Source organism: Schistocerca gregaria, chromosome 1 (assembly GCF_023897955.1).
Source record: "Schistocerca gregaria isolate iqSchGreg1 chromosome 1, iqSchGreg1.2, whole genome shotgun sequence".
Classification (NCBI taxonomy): domain Eukaryota; kingdom Metazoa; phylum Arthropoda; class Insecta; order Orthoptera; family Acrididae; genus Schistocerca; species Schistocerca gregaria.
In genome coordinates, this window is record NC_064920.1 from 673,110,821 (window position 1) to 673,128,635 (window position 17,815).

General features: G+C 35.0%; 1 protein-coding gene across 1 annotated transcript in view; it reads right to left on the reverse strand.

Moving 5' to 3' along the window:
• Window positions 1-946: 946 nt before the first annotated feature.
• LOC126362698 (SEC14-like protein 1) overlaps window positions 947-17,815 on the reverse strand; it is a 205,666-nt gene continuing 188,797 nt past the window's right edge. Inside the window, exons 11-17 of the mRNA XM_050007902.1 lie at window positions 17,398-17,518; window positions 14,521-14,639; window positions 4,894-5,019; window positions 4,630-4,759; window positions 4,411-4,553; window positions 2,625-2,770; window positions 947-2,521 (exon numbers count right to left, since the gene is read on the reverse strand). Coding sequence (XP_049863859.1) covers window positions 2,434-2,521; window positions 2,625-2,770; window positions 4,411-4,553; window positions 4,630-4,759; window positions 4,894-5,019; window positions 14,521-14,639; window positions 17,398-17,518 — 873 coding nt within the window. The 3' untranslated portion in view covers window positions 947-2,433. The remainder of the gene's footprint in view (window positions 2,522-2,624; window positions 2,771-4,410; window positions 4,554-4,629; window positions 4,760-4,893; window positions 5,020-14,520; window positions 14,640-17,397; window positions 17,519-17,815) is intronic.

Sequence of the window (17,815 nt, forward strand, 5' to 3'; positions counted from 1 at the left end):
TTTGCTTTTAATGCAATTGTTATCAGTGTGAGCAGATTAGCATAAGGGATAGTTTGTTGTTTAGTAAATTTTATAGAAGTTGCCTGCAGCAACTACTTCTTCTTCATGATGGGGTTTATGCAACACAATGAGTTAATGAATGATTGAACAATCAAACGACCACTGACAGTTTATCAATGGAAAATGCTATCATAATTTTGGAATGGAAGAATTGCAATAGCATTCCAGTATGAAACACACAATTACACTTTGAATATGCTGTAATTGGTAAAACATCATATGAAAACCCTATGAGACTTTAAACAAATAAGTATTTAAAATACACAGATGCTGTGAATGAATAAATGAAAGAATCACATTAATTAGTTTCAGTAATAGCAGTTACTACCTAAATGCTGAAATAATTTAGATCAATTAAAGAATTTAAGAAATAACATTTGAAATATTACAATAACATATATAATTTAATAGGAAGCAGTTGATTAAGTGTTTCTGACTTCATGCATTGCTGACATCTATTTTATTTATCCTATGCACTGCGGAAAAAGCTATTAATCCTGGAATTTCTTCACTAAATACCAATATTTTAATTTTAATTATTGTTTGCACTGTGTCTGTAGCAAATGTTAGAGCAGTCTAATCATTTTGTCAACTAAAAGGCAACTGCAAAAAGTGTTTCGTTACATTTCATTTCCATGAAAGACAATCCACATCCACTACCACAGCCTCTGTAGCTGGACGCAGCAGGTGATATGTATCATACCAAAATCCACATAAAGAAAATGTAACTACATACTACAGCGTTTTTGCGCTGATCATTTTGCTGGCTATCAATCTAATAATGAAAATTAAGATGTTGAGACTATGAAGGCACGAACAAAGCAAAGCAAGTGGATTCACAAGTACCACTACATTGAATAAAAAATATGTAACAAAAACAAAACAGTTGACCGTTAAATGTGATTTATTTAACAGATGTTGTATCCGTTAAAGTACAATAAACATTGTTGACAGGAATTTTTATATAAATATATTAACATAAATATCAGTCTAAAAAGACTGTACAATAAGGCATTCAATTGGAACATAAATGAAATGCCATTATTCTAGTCATTTCTTAAAAACTGATTATTGTTATTAAACCACATTCTGTTCTACTATTTCAAAGTTTATTTGAAATTCTATCAACATTAAGAGAGACTTTTAGAATCAAATTCCGATGCCTCTGATGTGGCAGCATTTCATAGAAATGTTGCTGTTTTCACATAATCAAGAACCAGAAGTCAAATTCAGAAAAAAATATTACTTATATTTATCCACTGAAAGAAATTTAAACAATGTTTAACTTTAAAAATTTTACAACTCATATGACACATACATCATTTAAACACATATATAGGCTGAGAATACTGAATAAAATGTATACACAAAGAAAATTTCATAACATTTTTAATGCTCAAAGAAATGAAAAAGTTGAGTACCTCGTGACATAGTGATGGTATTTGTTGTTTAAACCTACGATTAAAATGCTCAAAAATTTTTGTACCATACTGTTCGACCATTTACTATTTATACTATCCCTTCCTATCCTGCAATAAAGTACAACATGCAGTCATTTGAGAAATACAACAGGTGACTAATCTGTCATGCTATCAACACTGATCAGGTATCACTGTGCAGGAAATTTCCAGCAAAATGTACGTCCAGTACAATGCCAGCACCATAAAGACATTTCCAGACATTTTAACATGCGTTGAAATTCTCATGTAACTGCTGAAAAAAAGGAATATTTCCACTGTGTATTAATAATGTCTTTCAATATGCAAAGCTTAACTGTTTCTATTACAAGTACTAACATTTTTATGTGTAACTGCTAGTCAAGAACTATAATAAGCAGGTATCATAATACTACTATTATTTTCTGTACCTGGAACTAACTTAATATAAAATACATCTGATGTGTTCAATAAAAAAATCCACATATGCAACAAGCAAGGTAAAATGATTTTACAAGTCATTTATTGAAACAGTGTGTGCAAGTTACCAATTCATTTAGACTGGTAATTCATTTACCTGAAATTTTTGCTATGCAAGAGGAGCCAGTTTATATTAAAACTCTCACATTGCTACTCTAATATACATGCTGTGGCGAGAAAGATGGCTTCTGAAGCACTATTTACCCCTTGAGCCAGCAAGGAGTGTACAAAAATATAGTATCTTTAGGAGATCACACTAGCTATGCTACATATATACAAATGGCATCTCTGCAAATAATGTAACATGCAAGGTGATAACTTTACAATTAAAAACATGGATGCAAAAGAAAAACACGAACTTAAAATAATGAACTGTGTTTTTCCTGAGATTGTTGCCCTCTACAACAGCATTACGGTGTCAAGATGTTTTGGATGGGCCACTTTTGCTATCATAACATCATCTTGATGGACAGGAGCTAGTACCAGATCTAGTGCTTTTGCCTGAAATTCCACTATGTGCAGATTGCAGACTAGACATAGAACCTCTGAAAGAATGAAGACAAAACATTTGATTAAACTTTTTTCAAAGACAGATTTTAGTACAAACATTCAATCAACTATGAATTTCTAAAGCGATCTCTCAAATACCTGTAGTCTGATGATCGAAGCTGTTCATAGTAGTACATGACCTGGGCTTTATGAGCAGTAATTGAATCAATTATATCTAGTGGATGATTACAGTGGAATTTCCACTGGAGAATGTATGTACCCACATGACTTGTGACATGAGAGCCCTGAAAATATATAAATCATTTATCATTCTTATTTAAAATTGCAAAGTGTGCAACATGATTCACCAAACAGTGCGCATGAAGCAATAGAAATTAAAAGTATATTGTAGAGCTGCAAGTCCTTCCAATTCCTTCTCTACAATGAAGAGTCATAGTACAGATGAGAAACCTTGCACTCAGCACACACAAATAGACTTTATCTGTGAGGAGAGAAGTTTCAATGACAGTAGTTCAAATAGTTTTAATTGCAAACTTGTAGGAGAATGAAGTTTCAGACAAATCAGTTTTACAGTAGTATTCCAATCATAAACCTATAGCCATAAACACAGCTTTCCTGTTAAAAGCAACTTTGAGAAAAAAAACAAAGGAGCACAAGTTGTTTATATAATTTTTGCTTAAAAGGAGAAGAAGTGCATATGGAAGAAACAATTTGTCTAATGGTTGTACAAAAATTTTCGCTACCAGTCACAATATAAGATTATTTATTCATCACATAACCAGTTTCGGGCATGTGCCTCTCAGGTGTTTATACATTCATGTACATGTTTATATTGTTGGAGATCACTATATAAATATGAAGAAAATTATTTGCGTGTGACTAAACAGATACAAGTGGAACAATTGCAAGTGGCAAGGCAACATTTGTCAAAAATATATGTGCACTTAACATAAAGATGAAGCGTCATTATTACAATTATGCTGTGGTGACAGTTTTTCCACTTAGTTGCACATTTGTTATCATTATCACATCCACATTACAGTTTTATAAAATTTGGCTGCATATTTCACTATTGCAATGTGCATTCACGAAATACACTGTGTTTACATACAAACATATGGGCTTAAAAAATGCATAATGTGGATCAAAAAACTTCGCAATTTATAATAGTTTTTTAAGTTTCTATATGTGCAACATCCTGCTCTTCCTTTGGCTAAGTTCTTTGTCCATAACCTACATGTTTCTGTACAAGCAACATCTTCACACCTCCTACATTTAAGTTCTATGACCATAGTCCTTATGTTTGTATCCAAACACAGTGTATTCCACGAGTGCACATTGCAATAGTGAAATAAGCAGCTAAAATTTATAAAACTGAAATATGGACATGAAAATAATAACAACTGTGCAACTAAGTGGAAAAACTGTCGCCACAGCATAATTATAATAATGATGCTTCATCTTTTCCGTAAGTAAAGATACATTTTTGACAAACGCTGCCTCACCAATTACAACTGTTCCACTTTTATCTGTTTAGTCACCAGCAAATAATTTTCTTTATATTTATACAGTGATCTCCAGCAATATAAACATGCACATGAATGTATAAACACCTGAGGATGGGCACAAGTCCAAAACCGGTCGCATGACGAATAAATAATATTTTAATGTAACTAGTAACGGAAATTTTCCTACAACCTATAAAGGAACATTCACAGAGTTCAACAGCATCCTCTAGAGATAAAATTCACTTAATTTGTCTAATGTTTTAAATATTTTACTATCATTGTTTGGCAATAAATGCTGCTCAGTAAATATACTAAAAAGTGGGAACCTGGATATTTTAACAAACCATACTACCAAACACTCCAGCACACACAGAACAAAAACTATTAAGTGCTTCTGACATTTCTTTATTCCTCACCTGAATACTTTCACCATCATGGCAGACAACTGGGGCTTCAACCCTGAAATAATCTTGTCCTTCTCGCCAACTCTTCTCAATAACTGACCGATGCTCAGGGTCTGTTGCTAGAGGATTCATTTGCTGAATTGTCTGCAGAGGACCTGTGAGAGTCAGATGTATAAATGCAAGATCCAAATAAGAAGAAATGTCATCAACTTATCACATTCTGTATTATACCTGTAGCAGTATGTAACATCACGGGAACGCGAGTTCTGTAGACTGTGAACATTACATCCTGCCTCATTACATCAAAATCCCAAGTGATTACACTTCCTGGATCATCATTTGATATCAGTACTTCATGAACCTAAAAAAAAAGTTTAATCTTCTAATGATACATGTAACTTTTCATAAAATTAAATAAGAAGACATAATAACCTGAATTATGTTCAGTTACAAACAACTGCCCTTCCTGACACAAAGATGAAAGATTCTGCTTACCTGCCCTCTGCCTAAGGTGACACAGTGATATATGCTGTCCTCAGTAAGAGGACAGCCTTCCTTTCCCAATTCTTCCTCTGACATGTATAATGATTTTGGTACTAGGCCACCTTCCTGAACCATCGTCTGGAAGTGTACAGTCAACATCAGATCAACTTACTAACAAAGTATCTTAATAATGCATTCTAAAAGCTACTTACATAAAAAACAAAATTTCTCACATTATAAATTGCAGTTGTCATAAAAGGTGAGATGCAATTATCCAAACAATTAATTAAAGAAGTGTGTCAGTGATTACTCCACTTCCACATACTATTAACATACGTAAATTTTGGCCAGTATCTAAGCAGCCAAAGGGAAGAGACATGTCACTTTTAGTCCAAACTGAAGAGGGGTCACATAGCCTCCCTCTTTTTCCTTTTCTTTATCCATTTATTTTTTAATCGAATAACATTCAAACTTCCAATATATGCTGGTTGTTCTTTTTTTAAATTATAAATCATTGGATTTACATCTTGTGAGTGGTGAAGTGTTGTTATGATTTTGTATATGACCAATTTTGGTACCCTACAAATGTAAGTCCTAGAAACAGCTGCAGTTAAAAAGAAGGCCTTTATTTGCATTATTTTATGAGACGTGTTTCTTAAGTAAGGTCTATTTGTTGTAGACACTAGCAGTTCATGCGCATACCGCAACGAGCGCATGCGCCGTGTACCGGCATGCCTTGGGAACAGCTGCGCTCAGTTTCAGCTCTGCAGCTAACCTGCATGGTTCAGTTTTGTGCTTTTAAAATGTTTAAGACTATCAACTCACACACCGCATGTGAGGTTCGCTCAGTGATACGGTTTTTGCCAGCAAAGAACTTGTCTGCTGCAGAAATTCATTGACAGATTTGTGAAGTGTACGGTGATACTGTTATCAGTGAAAGCAAAGTGCATAAGTGGGTACGAGAATTCAAAGATGGCCGTGACAACATCTATGATGAGGACTGCTCCAGTTGCCCTTCTTTGATTACAGATGATATGGTGGCTTCAGTTGAAGTGAGGATTCGTGAGAACAGGTGATTCACAAAAACAGGTCTCGCAAATAAATTGCCTGACATGCCGAGATCAGTGCTTTATAACATTGTTTCTGAACACCTAAAGTTTAGGAAACTGTGCTCCCATTAAGTCCCAAAACTCCTAACAGAACCACAAAAACCAAAGATCTGAGCGTGCAATGAAGTTCTTGACTCATTATCACAAAGAAGGTGGCAGCTTCTTGAGTCAGATCGTAACTGGAGACGAAACATGGGTTTCACATTTTGGGATAGGCATGGTGTTTTGTTGGTCGACTTAATGCAACAAGGAACCACTATCAATGCAGAAGCACACTGCCAAACCCTGAGAAAGCTATGCAGAGTGATTCAAAACAAAAGACATGGCATGCTGACAAAGGGAATTGTCCTTCTCCATGACAATACAAGACCTCATACTGCAGGTCAGACCAGCGATTTATTGGACAGTTCTAGCTGGGAAGTTTTAGACCACCCACCCTACAGTCCTTATCTTGCGCTGAGCAATTACCATCTGTTCCTCCACCTCAAACAACACCTCAGTGTCAACCATTACAATGACGACGACGACGTGAAAATGGCAGTGAGCTCTTGGTTATTGGAGCAGGCGGAAAGTTTTTATGAAGAGGGTACTTTAAAATTGGTTGAGAGGTGTGATACATGTTTCAACAAACTTGGCAACTATGTCAAAAAATACAGTGAAGCATGTACTTCCTGAAAATAAATTTACTTTTTTGAAATTGTCTTTCATTGTGTACTTATGTTCAAATGGACCTTACTTAAAAAACACGCCTCACATTTTATAGAAAGAAACTGTCATATCTGAATGGAATTTAGATAATATGCAAATCATAGGTCTGCAACACAGGACACAGTACATGTACAACAGAGATAAAAACTAAGCCTTCCACAAATATTTATATTTTAAACAATCTGCAACTTGTTATACACCATTAGTCATCATTAGTTTGCTCTGATTATTAAATTTAATTTTACTCAAGAGTAATGAGTTTCAGTTTGGCTTAACTGTGACTGGTAAAGGACTGTTTTGCTTTAAAAACACTACACACAGTGTAGTTTCGTTCCACACAATATAATAGCTGAAGAACCTTCGAATGGATGTCATATTAAATGAGTTTCACTATAAATTATACTGCCTTAAACAAATAAAACTAAAACAAACAAACAAACAAACAAACATACATACATGCGCGCGTGCACGCACGCACACGCGCATGCACACGCACAGCAAATGGCTACAACACTGTTTTTGAAAATACAGTGAACACAAATTCTAAAAACATTAAACAACATTCAAAATGTGTCCACATGGAACTGTTAGTAGCATTACTATCATGTGTCTAACACATGAAGTCTACTTTAAGCCCATAAACAACTTTAACAATATGAGCCAAGGTGGAGTAAACACCCTGTATCTATACTGTGTACACTACTTCTAAAAGCTATATCCCCATCTGATGAAGTTAAATAGCTATATTTTTTCTGTAACTGATGCCGCAGGAAATGTTACTTATGTGGCTGTGAAGATTCAGTATGTCTACATTCAATGAAGATATTCTGTCATTCATCACCACCCACACTTCCTGTCACGGCCTTTGCACCTTCTATACATGGCCATTATTTATCATTGAAACCAAATCATTCATGGCAACAGTGCTTGTATTTGCAGATTCTGTAAAGATAGACTTCCAGTGCCCTTGAGGCAGGTAAGGGTAATTTTAAAAAAATTACAATACTGGAAATTTCTGGATGTAACAAAATGTAAAATAAAGGAAAGGCAACCACTTTCATTTAAGCAAACTAACGTATGGTACATAGGCACATTTAACAAATACAGTATTAACTAGTTTCAAGCTTTGTCTCTTCTTCTGGTGGCAGCAAGCACACACATTCACACAAAGAACCATACATTCACTCAAAAACACTAGTTAAAACTGTGTACTGTTACACACGCCTATGCAACACACAGCAGTCTGCTTAAAGGTGAGTGGCTGCCTTTTCTTTATTTTACATTTTTGAATGTAAAATGGGCAAATGGAAGTTTTTTTAGGTACAGCTGTACAGTAAAGACATGTTGAAATAAGAAATGAATTGCTAATCATGTTGTAGGAGGTAATATGCTCATGTCTTCCTCCAACCTCACAACAAACTAGTTTTACAAGTTTTGTGAAGGCCATCATATACAGCACAAAAACTATGATACAATGTGGCATTTTCAGGCACATACAACACTGCCCGAGATAAAAGTAATTCCAATCTGTGGAGACGAGACAAAAAAGAGAGAGAGGAAGAGAAAGAGAGAGAGAGAGCGAGGGGTAGAGGGGTGGGGGGTGGGGAGACAGAGATTGAATCCAATTATCTCTATCTGGCAACACTTGATTCAAGTGGCAGCTGGCAGCAGCACCGATGCAACCAACTTCACTTGACTTCACTTGCAGGGATTCACAAGCATTGTTAACACTGTCTCCCTCTCACCTCCCCATCACTGTATAGCCTAAGATGTGTCATAGCAGTCTACCTCACCACTGAAGTTGAATGAAAGTAATTTGTGTTATTGGTAACAGTACAATATTTCTGTTACTAGCTAGTTTCATAATGGAAGAAAAATAAAAGGTATTCATATGATTCAGGCTGTAAATTTGAAGTAATAGCATACACAGAACAACACGGAAACAAAGCAGCTGATCGGCATTTGGCCCTCTGCCAACAGAGGGGGGGAAAAAAAAAAAAAAACAATAAAACTATTTGCAGATGGCAGAATAGTAAAGAAGAACTGAAGAAATGAGGAACATAGAATTTTCAAATGGAGGACTGAATGAAAAATGGCCAAAACTCTAAATGACATACTGAAAAGGATTCAAGGTCACTGTCATAATGGCACTGGAATTAATACAAAAAAGATTCAAATACTTGCTCGTAAGCTAGTACTACAGCGAACTAAAGGGACTTTAAGTTTGAAGTTGGTTGGTGCTACTGGTTTATGAGGCATCATGGACTTAGTAAGCGAATCAAAAACCAAAAGATCTCACAAAATACTGCAAGAATATAAAGAGAATGCCACAAGAGTAAAAAGAAAAAATATTTTTTACATCACTTTATTATTCAACATTGAAAGAAAACCAGTGTGGAACTAAGCCAAAGAGTGAATGTGAACTAAACTCTTCTAACATTTCATGTGCCAAGTAATAAAACTGTTTCCATGAAAGGTGCTAAAACTGGGAACAAGTGGACATGAACAAACGCACTACACAGCTGTCTTTTCAATTGTGCTGACGGTACTTAACTTAATCCAGTGATCATTTTCAAACACAAAACAATGCCAAAATCTTCTGAAATATTCCCACATACATGACAAAGGTTGGATGGACAAGGCTCACTTGAAATTATGGAATAAAAGAGTCTGGGGGAGAAAAAGGTGCTTTACTGGAGAAGAGTTCTCATCTTGTGATAGATCATCTGAAAAATTCTGTGAAAAGAAATTGAGACAGGGAAATACAGAGCTGCTTGTTATTCCAAGAGGACTTCGTTCACAATTGCAACCTCTTTATGTCTTGATAAATAAACCATTTAAAGTGTATATGGGACAGAAGTGGAACAATGGCTGATGGATAAAATCCAACAGGGATTCATGCCAAATGGAGCTTTAAAATGAGCTACAGTCAAACAAGCGTGTTGGTGAATAAAAAAGTCTTGGTCTATAGTGATATACGACATTATTATTAAAACATTCAAGAAGTGCGGCATAAGGAACATTCCCAATGCCAGTGAATACCATCTTATATACGAAGAGGACAATGACGAAGAGGATTTCAGTGATTTTAAAGATCAAATTGGTTTTATAAACTATGAATTTTTTTTTAGCCTGGCTTTGCAATCTAATTACATAAATGATAAAAATGTTATTTTTTAAATTGATTAAAAACGAAGGTGCATTTTATAGTCTGTAGGATCTTATAGTCCGTAATGTCTTATAGTCCATAAAATACAGTATTATTTTTCAAAACTTAGTTTCATTATAGCAGCTTAGTGACTTTTCTCATAGTCAGTAGCAATGTTAGCACTATACTGATTTTCCTTGTTTAATGTGGTAATTTTCTTCATGTAACTCTGAAGCAAGTAACATTTTTCCTCCAATAACATTAAATTTAGAATCTATAATTTCTAATAGCATTAATTCTACAAGGCAACAACCATCTTAGATCCTAGTTATCTAGTGAAGAGAAAAATTTATAACTAGTACCTCATCTGATCTCTCCGAGTTATACCAAACTGAATCAAAATAACAGTCAAATATTTTTAAATTAATCTTTCACAGAACTACTAGGAATTGTCAATTACATCCATTGTTGGGGAAGGATGTATCACAGTGATGGGTGAATATGCAGAGGATGACAAAAACCATAGCCAAGTTTAATGGTCAGAGCTTTATTTTAATATTATAAATAGCTCTTGTACATCACAACTTGCTACGCTCAAAGGTGGAATGTTTGTGTAAAAATTAGCTTTGTGGACCAGTATGATTTCTACATCACACAACTTGACCCTGTTTTCTATAAGTAGTGGTCACAAGTGACATCACTCCAGGTAGAACATCCAACACTATCCAGTGCAAAGAAGGGACAGGTCCTAGGTATATGGTTTTGGATTGTGGGTGATTATTCCCTGGTGGTGTATGCTTCATGTAGTCAGTCATCCAGATATTTTGCTACATATCCATACCTCCCTGCCAAGAGGCCTAAGCTGAATTTCTGCACATGATATATTTGTAATACTGACACACTGTTTCATTTGTGGAAGAAAAATAGCAGTCTTCCAACTCATAGCCTACACGACTGCCACCAATCTTCCACAAATGAAGTAGTGTGCAGGTTTTGCAAATATGGTCTCAAGTTGAAACTGTGAAAATTGCACTTGTGTCCCATTACCTCCCACGCACATACATACAATAGTTACTGTACAAGAAAAAAGATTTAAAATATTACACATTTTGTGGAAAATAATCATTTTCATAACTTCAGGATTAAACTAGCTGATTAGTTCAAAGCATCGGCTTACCAAACAATTGGGATGTGTCTGTGCTGAAAGATTTTATAACTGAAAAAGTCTAAACAAGGAATCAATGCCATTTCGTGCAGCCATGTTCAAATGAACCACAGGAGCTACTTCGCTGTGAAGATGGTGCGTCACATTAGTACCAGTTAGCTTAAAATTGTTCATCATAAAACTACATCTAGCTTGAGACCAGTGCTTCACAGTGAGACCATCTCCGTCACTTAACTTCACGATACAGTGCCAAACCCCCTAGTCCATTCCCAACAGAATCTGCCTCAGTTCAGACTGTGCAACAACTGATAAGATATACAGAAAAAAATTGCCAAACAGTTCCCACCTTTACAGTTCAAACGTAACTTAATGATACAATCTGCAACAGATTTTAGCAAAGACAGTGGATGTTTAGAGCAGACTGTGATTAAGTTTGGATCAATCATGTCTGAAAAATTAAAGCTTGCATTTTCTAGGCCTAGAAATATAAAGATTAATGGCAGGCTTTGTATAAGAATAAACTACTAGTGAGTGCAAACTGTGAGTATGGACACCATTCAGAAATGTGGTACAGCACATTATGGGAAACACTAAGGCTGCAAATTACACCATTTCAGTCACAGAGATGATACAATCTTACAAACTATTTAACTGGAACAAGAGTATCAAGGTTAAGTTTATTCATGCTCACCTAAATAATTTTCCTGAGAATTTTTGTGATTTTATGAAAGAATATGGCAAGCGTTCCCATAAGGCTACTGAAGTGTTGAAAAAGCTATATGAAGATATGTACAGGTGATAGTGTACTATCATTGGCTGTTGAAAAGAAACTGTACAGAAGAATACCAAAGCCAATCATTAAAGGTTCACAAAGTAAATGTTAATGAATGTTTGTTTTTAAACATCTGTGTGTAATTCTTACACGAGCCTTCTGTTGATTTTGCAGTTTCACAATATAGCTATTCTGTGGGAAAAAAAGAAACTTAATTTGTACTATTTTCTTTACTTGTGGAAAAACCTGACATGATTCAGAATTTTGCAGACCATTTTCTTTTGAGAAAGTTGTTTCTGATACTGCTATTCATTTCAAAATAAATCTTATGACCATAGGGACATAAAAATTTGATACTTAACAATACATTTCACTTTTGTACAGAATCTCTTAAAAGAAATTACAGTCAGCACAGATTATCAAAGACAGATAATTTGTTTTAAGATTTTGCTATGTATCAAATGTAGTGACATCTTAGAAGACAATATGTGCTGAAATAACATAGTTTGCTGCACTTTTACCAAACAATGGAAATGACAAGGTAATGAAGATATCTCCTACTTTCTGCGTTAGAAGACGAACAGCTGCAGCTAAAAGGACATTCTTGAGAGATTTTGTTACATTAGTGAATGTAACATTCAGTATTGAAAAAAATGGAGAAATAGCTTCACAATTTCTGATGTGTTACTATGCTGAAACAAACATTATTTGAAGCAACACAGAAAAGTGAACATTTTTTTTCTTTTATATCCTCACAGAAACAAAGAAAACACACACACACACACACACACACACACACACACACACACACACACACAAGGAGGAGGAGGAGGAGGAGGAGGAGATGCAGGTTTAGCAGTACAGTGGCAATGTTGTTATCAGAGACAGAACATGCCCTGCTAGAGCGAGTATGGGCTGTAAATTAATGTCTTTTTCGAATGAACCGTTCTGGCATGTACAATAATTTAGATCAACTTCTAAAAATATAAATCAGGATTGCTGGATGGGTATTTGAAGCTAGCTCCTGAATGAGACTCCAAAGTGCTAACCACTGCATTATCTCTCACTGTGGAGTGGTTGGAATTTAACACACTGTTAGCAGTGAGGTCATTTGGCAGTGTACCAGTTCAATAGACAGACGACACAGAAAGAAATTAAACATAGCCTTAACTAAAGAAAAATCACAGAAATACCTCACATCTTTAAGGGAAACAGCAAAAACAAAATAGTCCAACTGGAATATAAATACCTGTCTTATTAAATATTAATTGTAGCCTCTTAATGACACAGGTTGCTCACAGAGATTAATTAAACATTTAAGGTACATACTGAATATGCCAGCAATTGCAAAACTAATGCAGATCAATAGTTCCAATCCTGATTTTGGGGGGGAGGGGGGGGGGGGGGAATCTACTGGTTATTTATAAATTGTTCATGAACTTATTGGCAGCACATCTATTGGGACTGCTTTGGTAGATTAATAGGTGTAAATGTGTTCGCTGAATTATGATGCGAGTAAAGACAAGTAACAAACTAGCCTACAATTTCTGGCTACTGAAACAGTTATGAGCAAAGTGGAAGAACATAAAAGCATACAGGAAATTAAATACTCTCACTGTGGTGTATCTCGTGATTTAAGCCCTGTGCACATTCTGCAGTTGTGTGTTCAGATTGGTTATGAGGTGCTGTAGCACTGTGACCTAGCACATAAATTTCTGAAACATGTAAGCAACACCAGCAGCACATGTATAATGAGTTCTACAGCAAATACGCTGACAGAAGAAACAGGGATAACTCCTTACAGTAAAATACGTTGAGTCTTCCCATGTGTCGAACATTGAGAATGGGACAGATCCTGGCTCGACTGGGAAGTTTGGCTGCCACAGACATCATAAAATAAAAACATTGATTTTCTGTTACCAATAAAAAAGATTGTTACTTAAACATAACATAGAAATGCTAATTTGCTGAAGTACCCTTGCAATATAATTCTGGGATATAATGTCTACATCTTGTGAATAAAATTCCAGACAATTCTATTTCATAACTTACAAATGTACGTACTTACAGAATTTATATTCAGTTATGTGAAATGCTGTACACAATATAAACCTAACTGTACACTATTTTCATTAAGACTGCCTTCTGAGTAAAAGTTCTGACAAAGTCCTTGTACTACCAAAGGTTAACAATATATTGCATTTGCTTAGATCTTGCTATTTATCTTTCACAATTATGTACATACATTTTTATTTTTATTGAAGAAATATAAAATCCAATGGGCACTTGACAGAAAGGAGGAGTCACGTTTGAAAGAGAGATGTGCAAACACAATGACACTGTTCCTCTGTTCCTGAAAATGAAGAACTTGTGAGGCATGATGAAAAAGAAGATTGTGATGTGAGGAATAAACCAATGTGATATTAGCAAGAGTATTTTACTGAAGTTATCAGCACAGTCTGCAGTAAGGATGAGTATGTTCTTTCCAGCTAGTACAAGATGAAAAGAGAAACCTGTAGTGCATTTTCGTGAAATGAGTTAACACCCAGGCATCACTTAAGTATTTTTTTAAACAATATGTTAAATCTGCATGTGTGCACACACACACACACACACACACACACACACACACACACACACACAGAGAGAGAGAGAGAGAGAGAGAGAGAGAGAGAGAGAGAGAGAGAGAGAGAGAGAGAGAGAGAGAAGACAAGTTATTTCATTATTTGATACTTACTCTGCATGAGCCACCTAAGAAGTCTGGAATGTACTGTTCTGGAATCCAGTTTTCAAGACCTTCTGCTCCCTGGTAGTCATTTCCCCCATAGAAAAGGAACTTGCTACGTGTATTTTCATCTGTAAATTGATGGTATTAAGAAACAACATTTCTACTTGCACTGTTAAGAAAAGGGGGGTGGATTGGAGGAGAAGAAAGATAGGCCAAAATAATTTTTGGAATTGAAGGAAAGAAGGAAGGTTAAAGTATAACATCATGTTGACTAAGATAATTTGAGACTTAGGATAAGCTTAGTTGCAGGAGGATGGTGAAAGAAATCAGCTTTCACTTATTCACAGCACCAACACTGGAATTTTCCTGATATTATTTAGGAAATGAAAGAAAACTAAGTCTATGACTGAAGCAAAAAACTACATTAATGAAAGGAGATAAACTTGTTTATGTATGTATCTGGATTAACATTTCAAACTTGCAAAGGAAACAATATACCTTAACTACAGTTTGATTAAAAGACAGAAAAGTGAGATGTACTATAATCATAAACTGAGTAAAGGTGGGGAATTGTATGCCAAGTTATTAAACTCAATACTTACTACAAGATATAACTGCCATCACTCAGGCATATAAATGAGTATGTTCACTTTCTCAAAAATACTTTATTCTTTGTGCATGCATAGCATTTCTTTGTATTTTGTGCAATATATGATTTCTTTTGTCAATATCCTAATTGACCTGCATTATGAGAATCAGTTTATTTTGATTACCTTATTTTACAGACTACAAGCCACTACAGACTATAAGACATGCCTTAATTTTTAAGCAAAATTGTTTTTAAAAATATAAAATTTTTACCATTTTTATTACTGGATTGTAAACCCCAACTAAAAAAATTTCTTACTCGTTAAAACCAAACTGACCTTTAACATTCCTGAAAATTGTCATCTGAACTTTCTTCTTCTTCTTCTTCTTCTTCTTCTTCTTCTTCTTCTTCACTGTTGTTCTCTTCATATACGAGATGATCTTCATTGCCATTGAGAAAATTACTTCTTGAAAGATTGAACAATAATGTCTTCTATCAATCTAGACCATGACTCTCTTATCCACTGAAACACTTGTTTGACTGTAGGTCATTTTACAGACCCATTTAATTTTTCAAATGATCTAGCACAAGGTGAGAACTCTACTAAAATAAAGCTCCTTTTCTTCTCCCCCAGACACTGTTATTCCATAATTTCAGGCCAGCCTTGTTCATCCAACCCTTGTTATGTACATTAACAACAGGTGGAAGTATTTCAGCAGATTTTGGCAATGTTTTGTGCTTGAAAATCATTGGATTAAGTTTAATACTGTCAGCACAACTTGAAAAGCAAGCAGTGTAGTGCATTTTTTCATGTCCACTTGGTTTTACTGTTGCAGTTTTAGCAACTGCATTGCAACAGTTTTGTTACTCGACACATGAAATATCAGAGGAGTTTCATCTATGTACTCTGTCTGGCTTGGTTCCACACTGGTTTTGTTTCTTAAGATTGTGTACTTGAATCATTTTTGTATTAACTCCAGTGCCATTTTGACAGTGTCCTTGAATCAATTTCAATGCTTCATCCACTACTCTTGGTCATTTTCATTCTGTTCTCTATTTAAATATTTGGTTTTCCTATTTTTTTTTTTCAGTTCTTTATTATCACGCCAACTGTGAATGGTTTTTTCTGTTGGTGGAGGGCTGAAATGATGCTCAGCTGCTTTGTTTCCATGGTCTTCTGCACATGCTATTCTTTTCAACTTATAGCCTGCATCGTAAATACCTTTTATTTTTTCTATTATGAAACTAGCTACTAACAAAAGCATTGTACTGTTGCAGGTAACGCAAATCACTTTCAATCCAAGTTCACTGGCACTGTAGACTGCAATGACACATCATAGGTTACAGAGTGTTAGCAAGCTTGCAAATCCCCACAACTCATGTTCATCACATCAGTGCACTGCTGCTGCCAATTGAATCTAATGTTGCCATATAGAGATTGGTTTCCCGCAGCATCCAATATATGACCATTTTCAAGAATGGCAGGAATTTTAAATCAAACATTGGACATTTTTATATTAATGTCAAGTATAAGAAGCACCTAAATTTTGGAGGCAAATTTTCAACGAAAGAAGTGTGTCTTACGTACATAAAATTTTGTTTCTTCTTCCTGCTGTGGGTAGATGTCCATTTTTACGCCTAGTATTCCAAGTAATTTATTTTTCTGTGCATCAAAACCGTTCCCACATTAACATCCCACACAAATTTCCATACTTTTACTGTCTGTTGCTTCTTGTATGGTATTTTTTAAGCCACGTATATGGAATATTTATTTTTAATTAAGCTTCCTTGTATCTTCACTCATCCATCATCATCTCCCAGTTTTTTCTTCAGTTCTGTAGTAACTTCAGTTTTCACATTAATGAAAAGCAGTAAGTGTATATATTTATCCCACTACTCCTGATCACTAAATATACCTATCACATCCACTGTCTTGGCCAGTGCAACACCTTTTGTCCCTGCCCCCTCCCCCCCCCTCCCCCTAAATAATGGTAGTAACTGGACATGGTAATTCAAAGTAAGGTATTTTATCTCCTCTTGCAATTAATTAATGATTAACCCTCATGCAAAATAAATTTTTAACATAAACACTTGTTGAAAATCTTGTTATCAATGGATATCTCAAAAATCAAATGATCATATTTACGTAAAATAAAGACTAGCCAATTCCGCAATCATACATGTATTTTATTTTAAACATAGACACTAACTTTATAGTTAGTTCATACAGCACTGCTTAAATGAACAACAATTTATCCAAGGAAAAAAAAAACAGCAATGACCAGATATAAACATACCTATGAAAGTACCAACAATTGTCCACAAAATTGGAAAAACACGTGGTGCTCTTATAATGAGGACTCTGCCCATTGTCTCTGGATAGTTAGCTTCCACTATTTCTATTATTCTTAACAGGGCCTAGAAAATTTTAAGAGATGATATTAGGTGCAAACTGCAACAACAGGTATCTTTTTTTTAACAGAACAACATATGCAGCACATTCACTCAAATATACATGAAATTAATCAACACTTTTTTTTAATGTCTGTGCATTAATGTCTTGTCCAGTGAAACAGCTAAGTTACACAAAAAGAAAATTTTAACAAATGTCTTTCGTGTGACACTAATGACTTGCTTACAGAAAGCATAAATCATCATATTCTATACAGCTTTAGAATGTTTGACTCCAGTGAAGAGCATGAGAAACAAATGGTT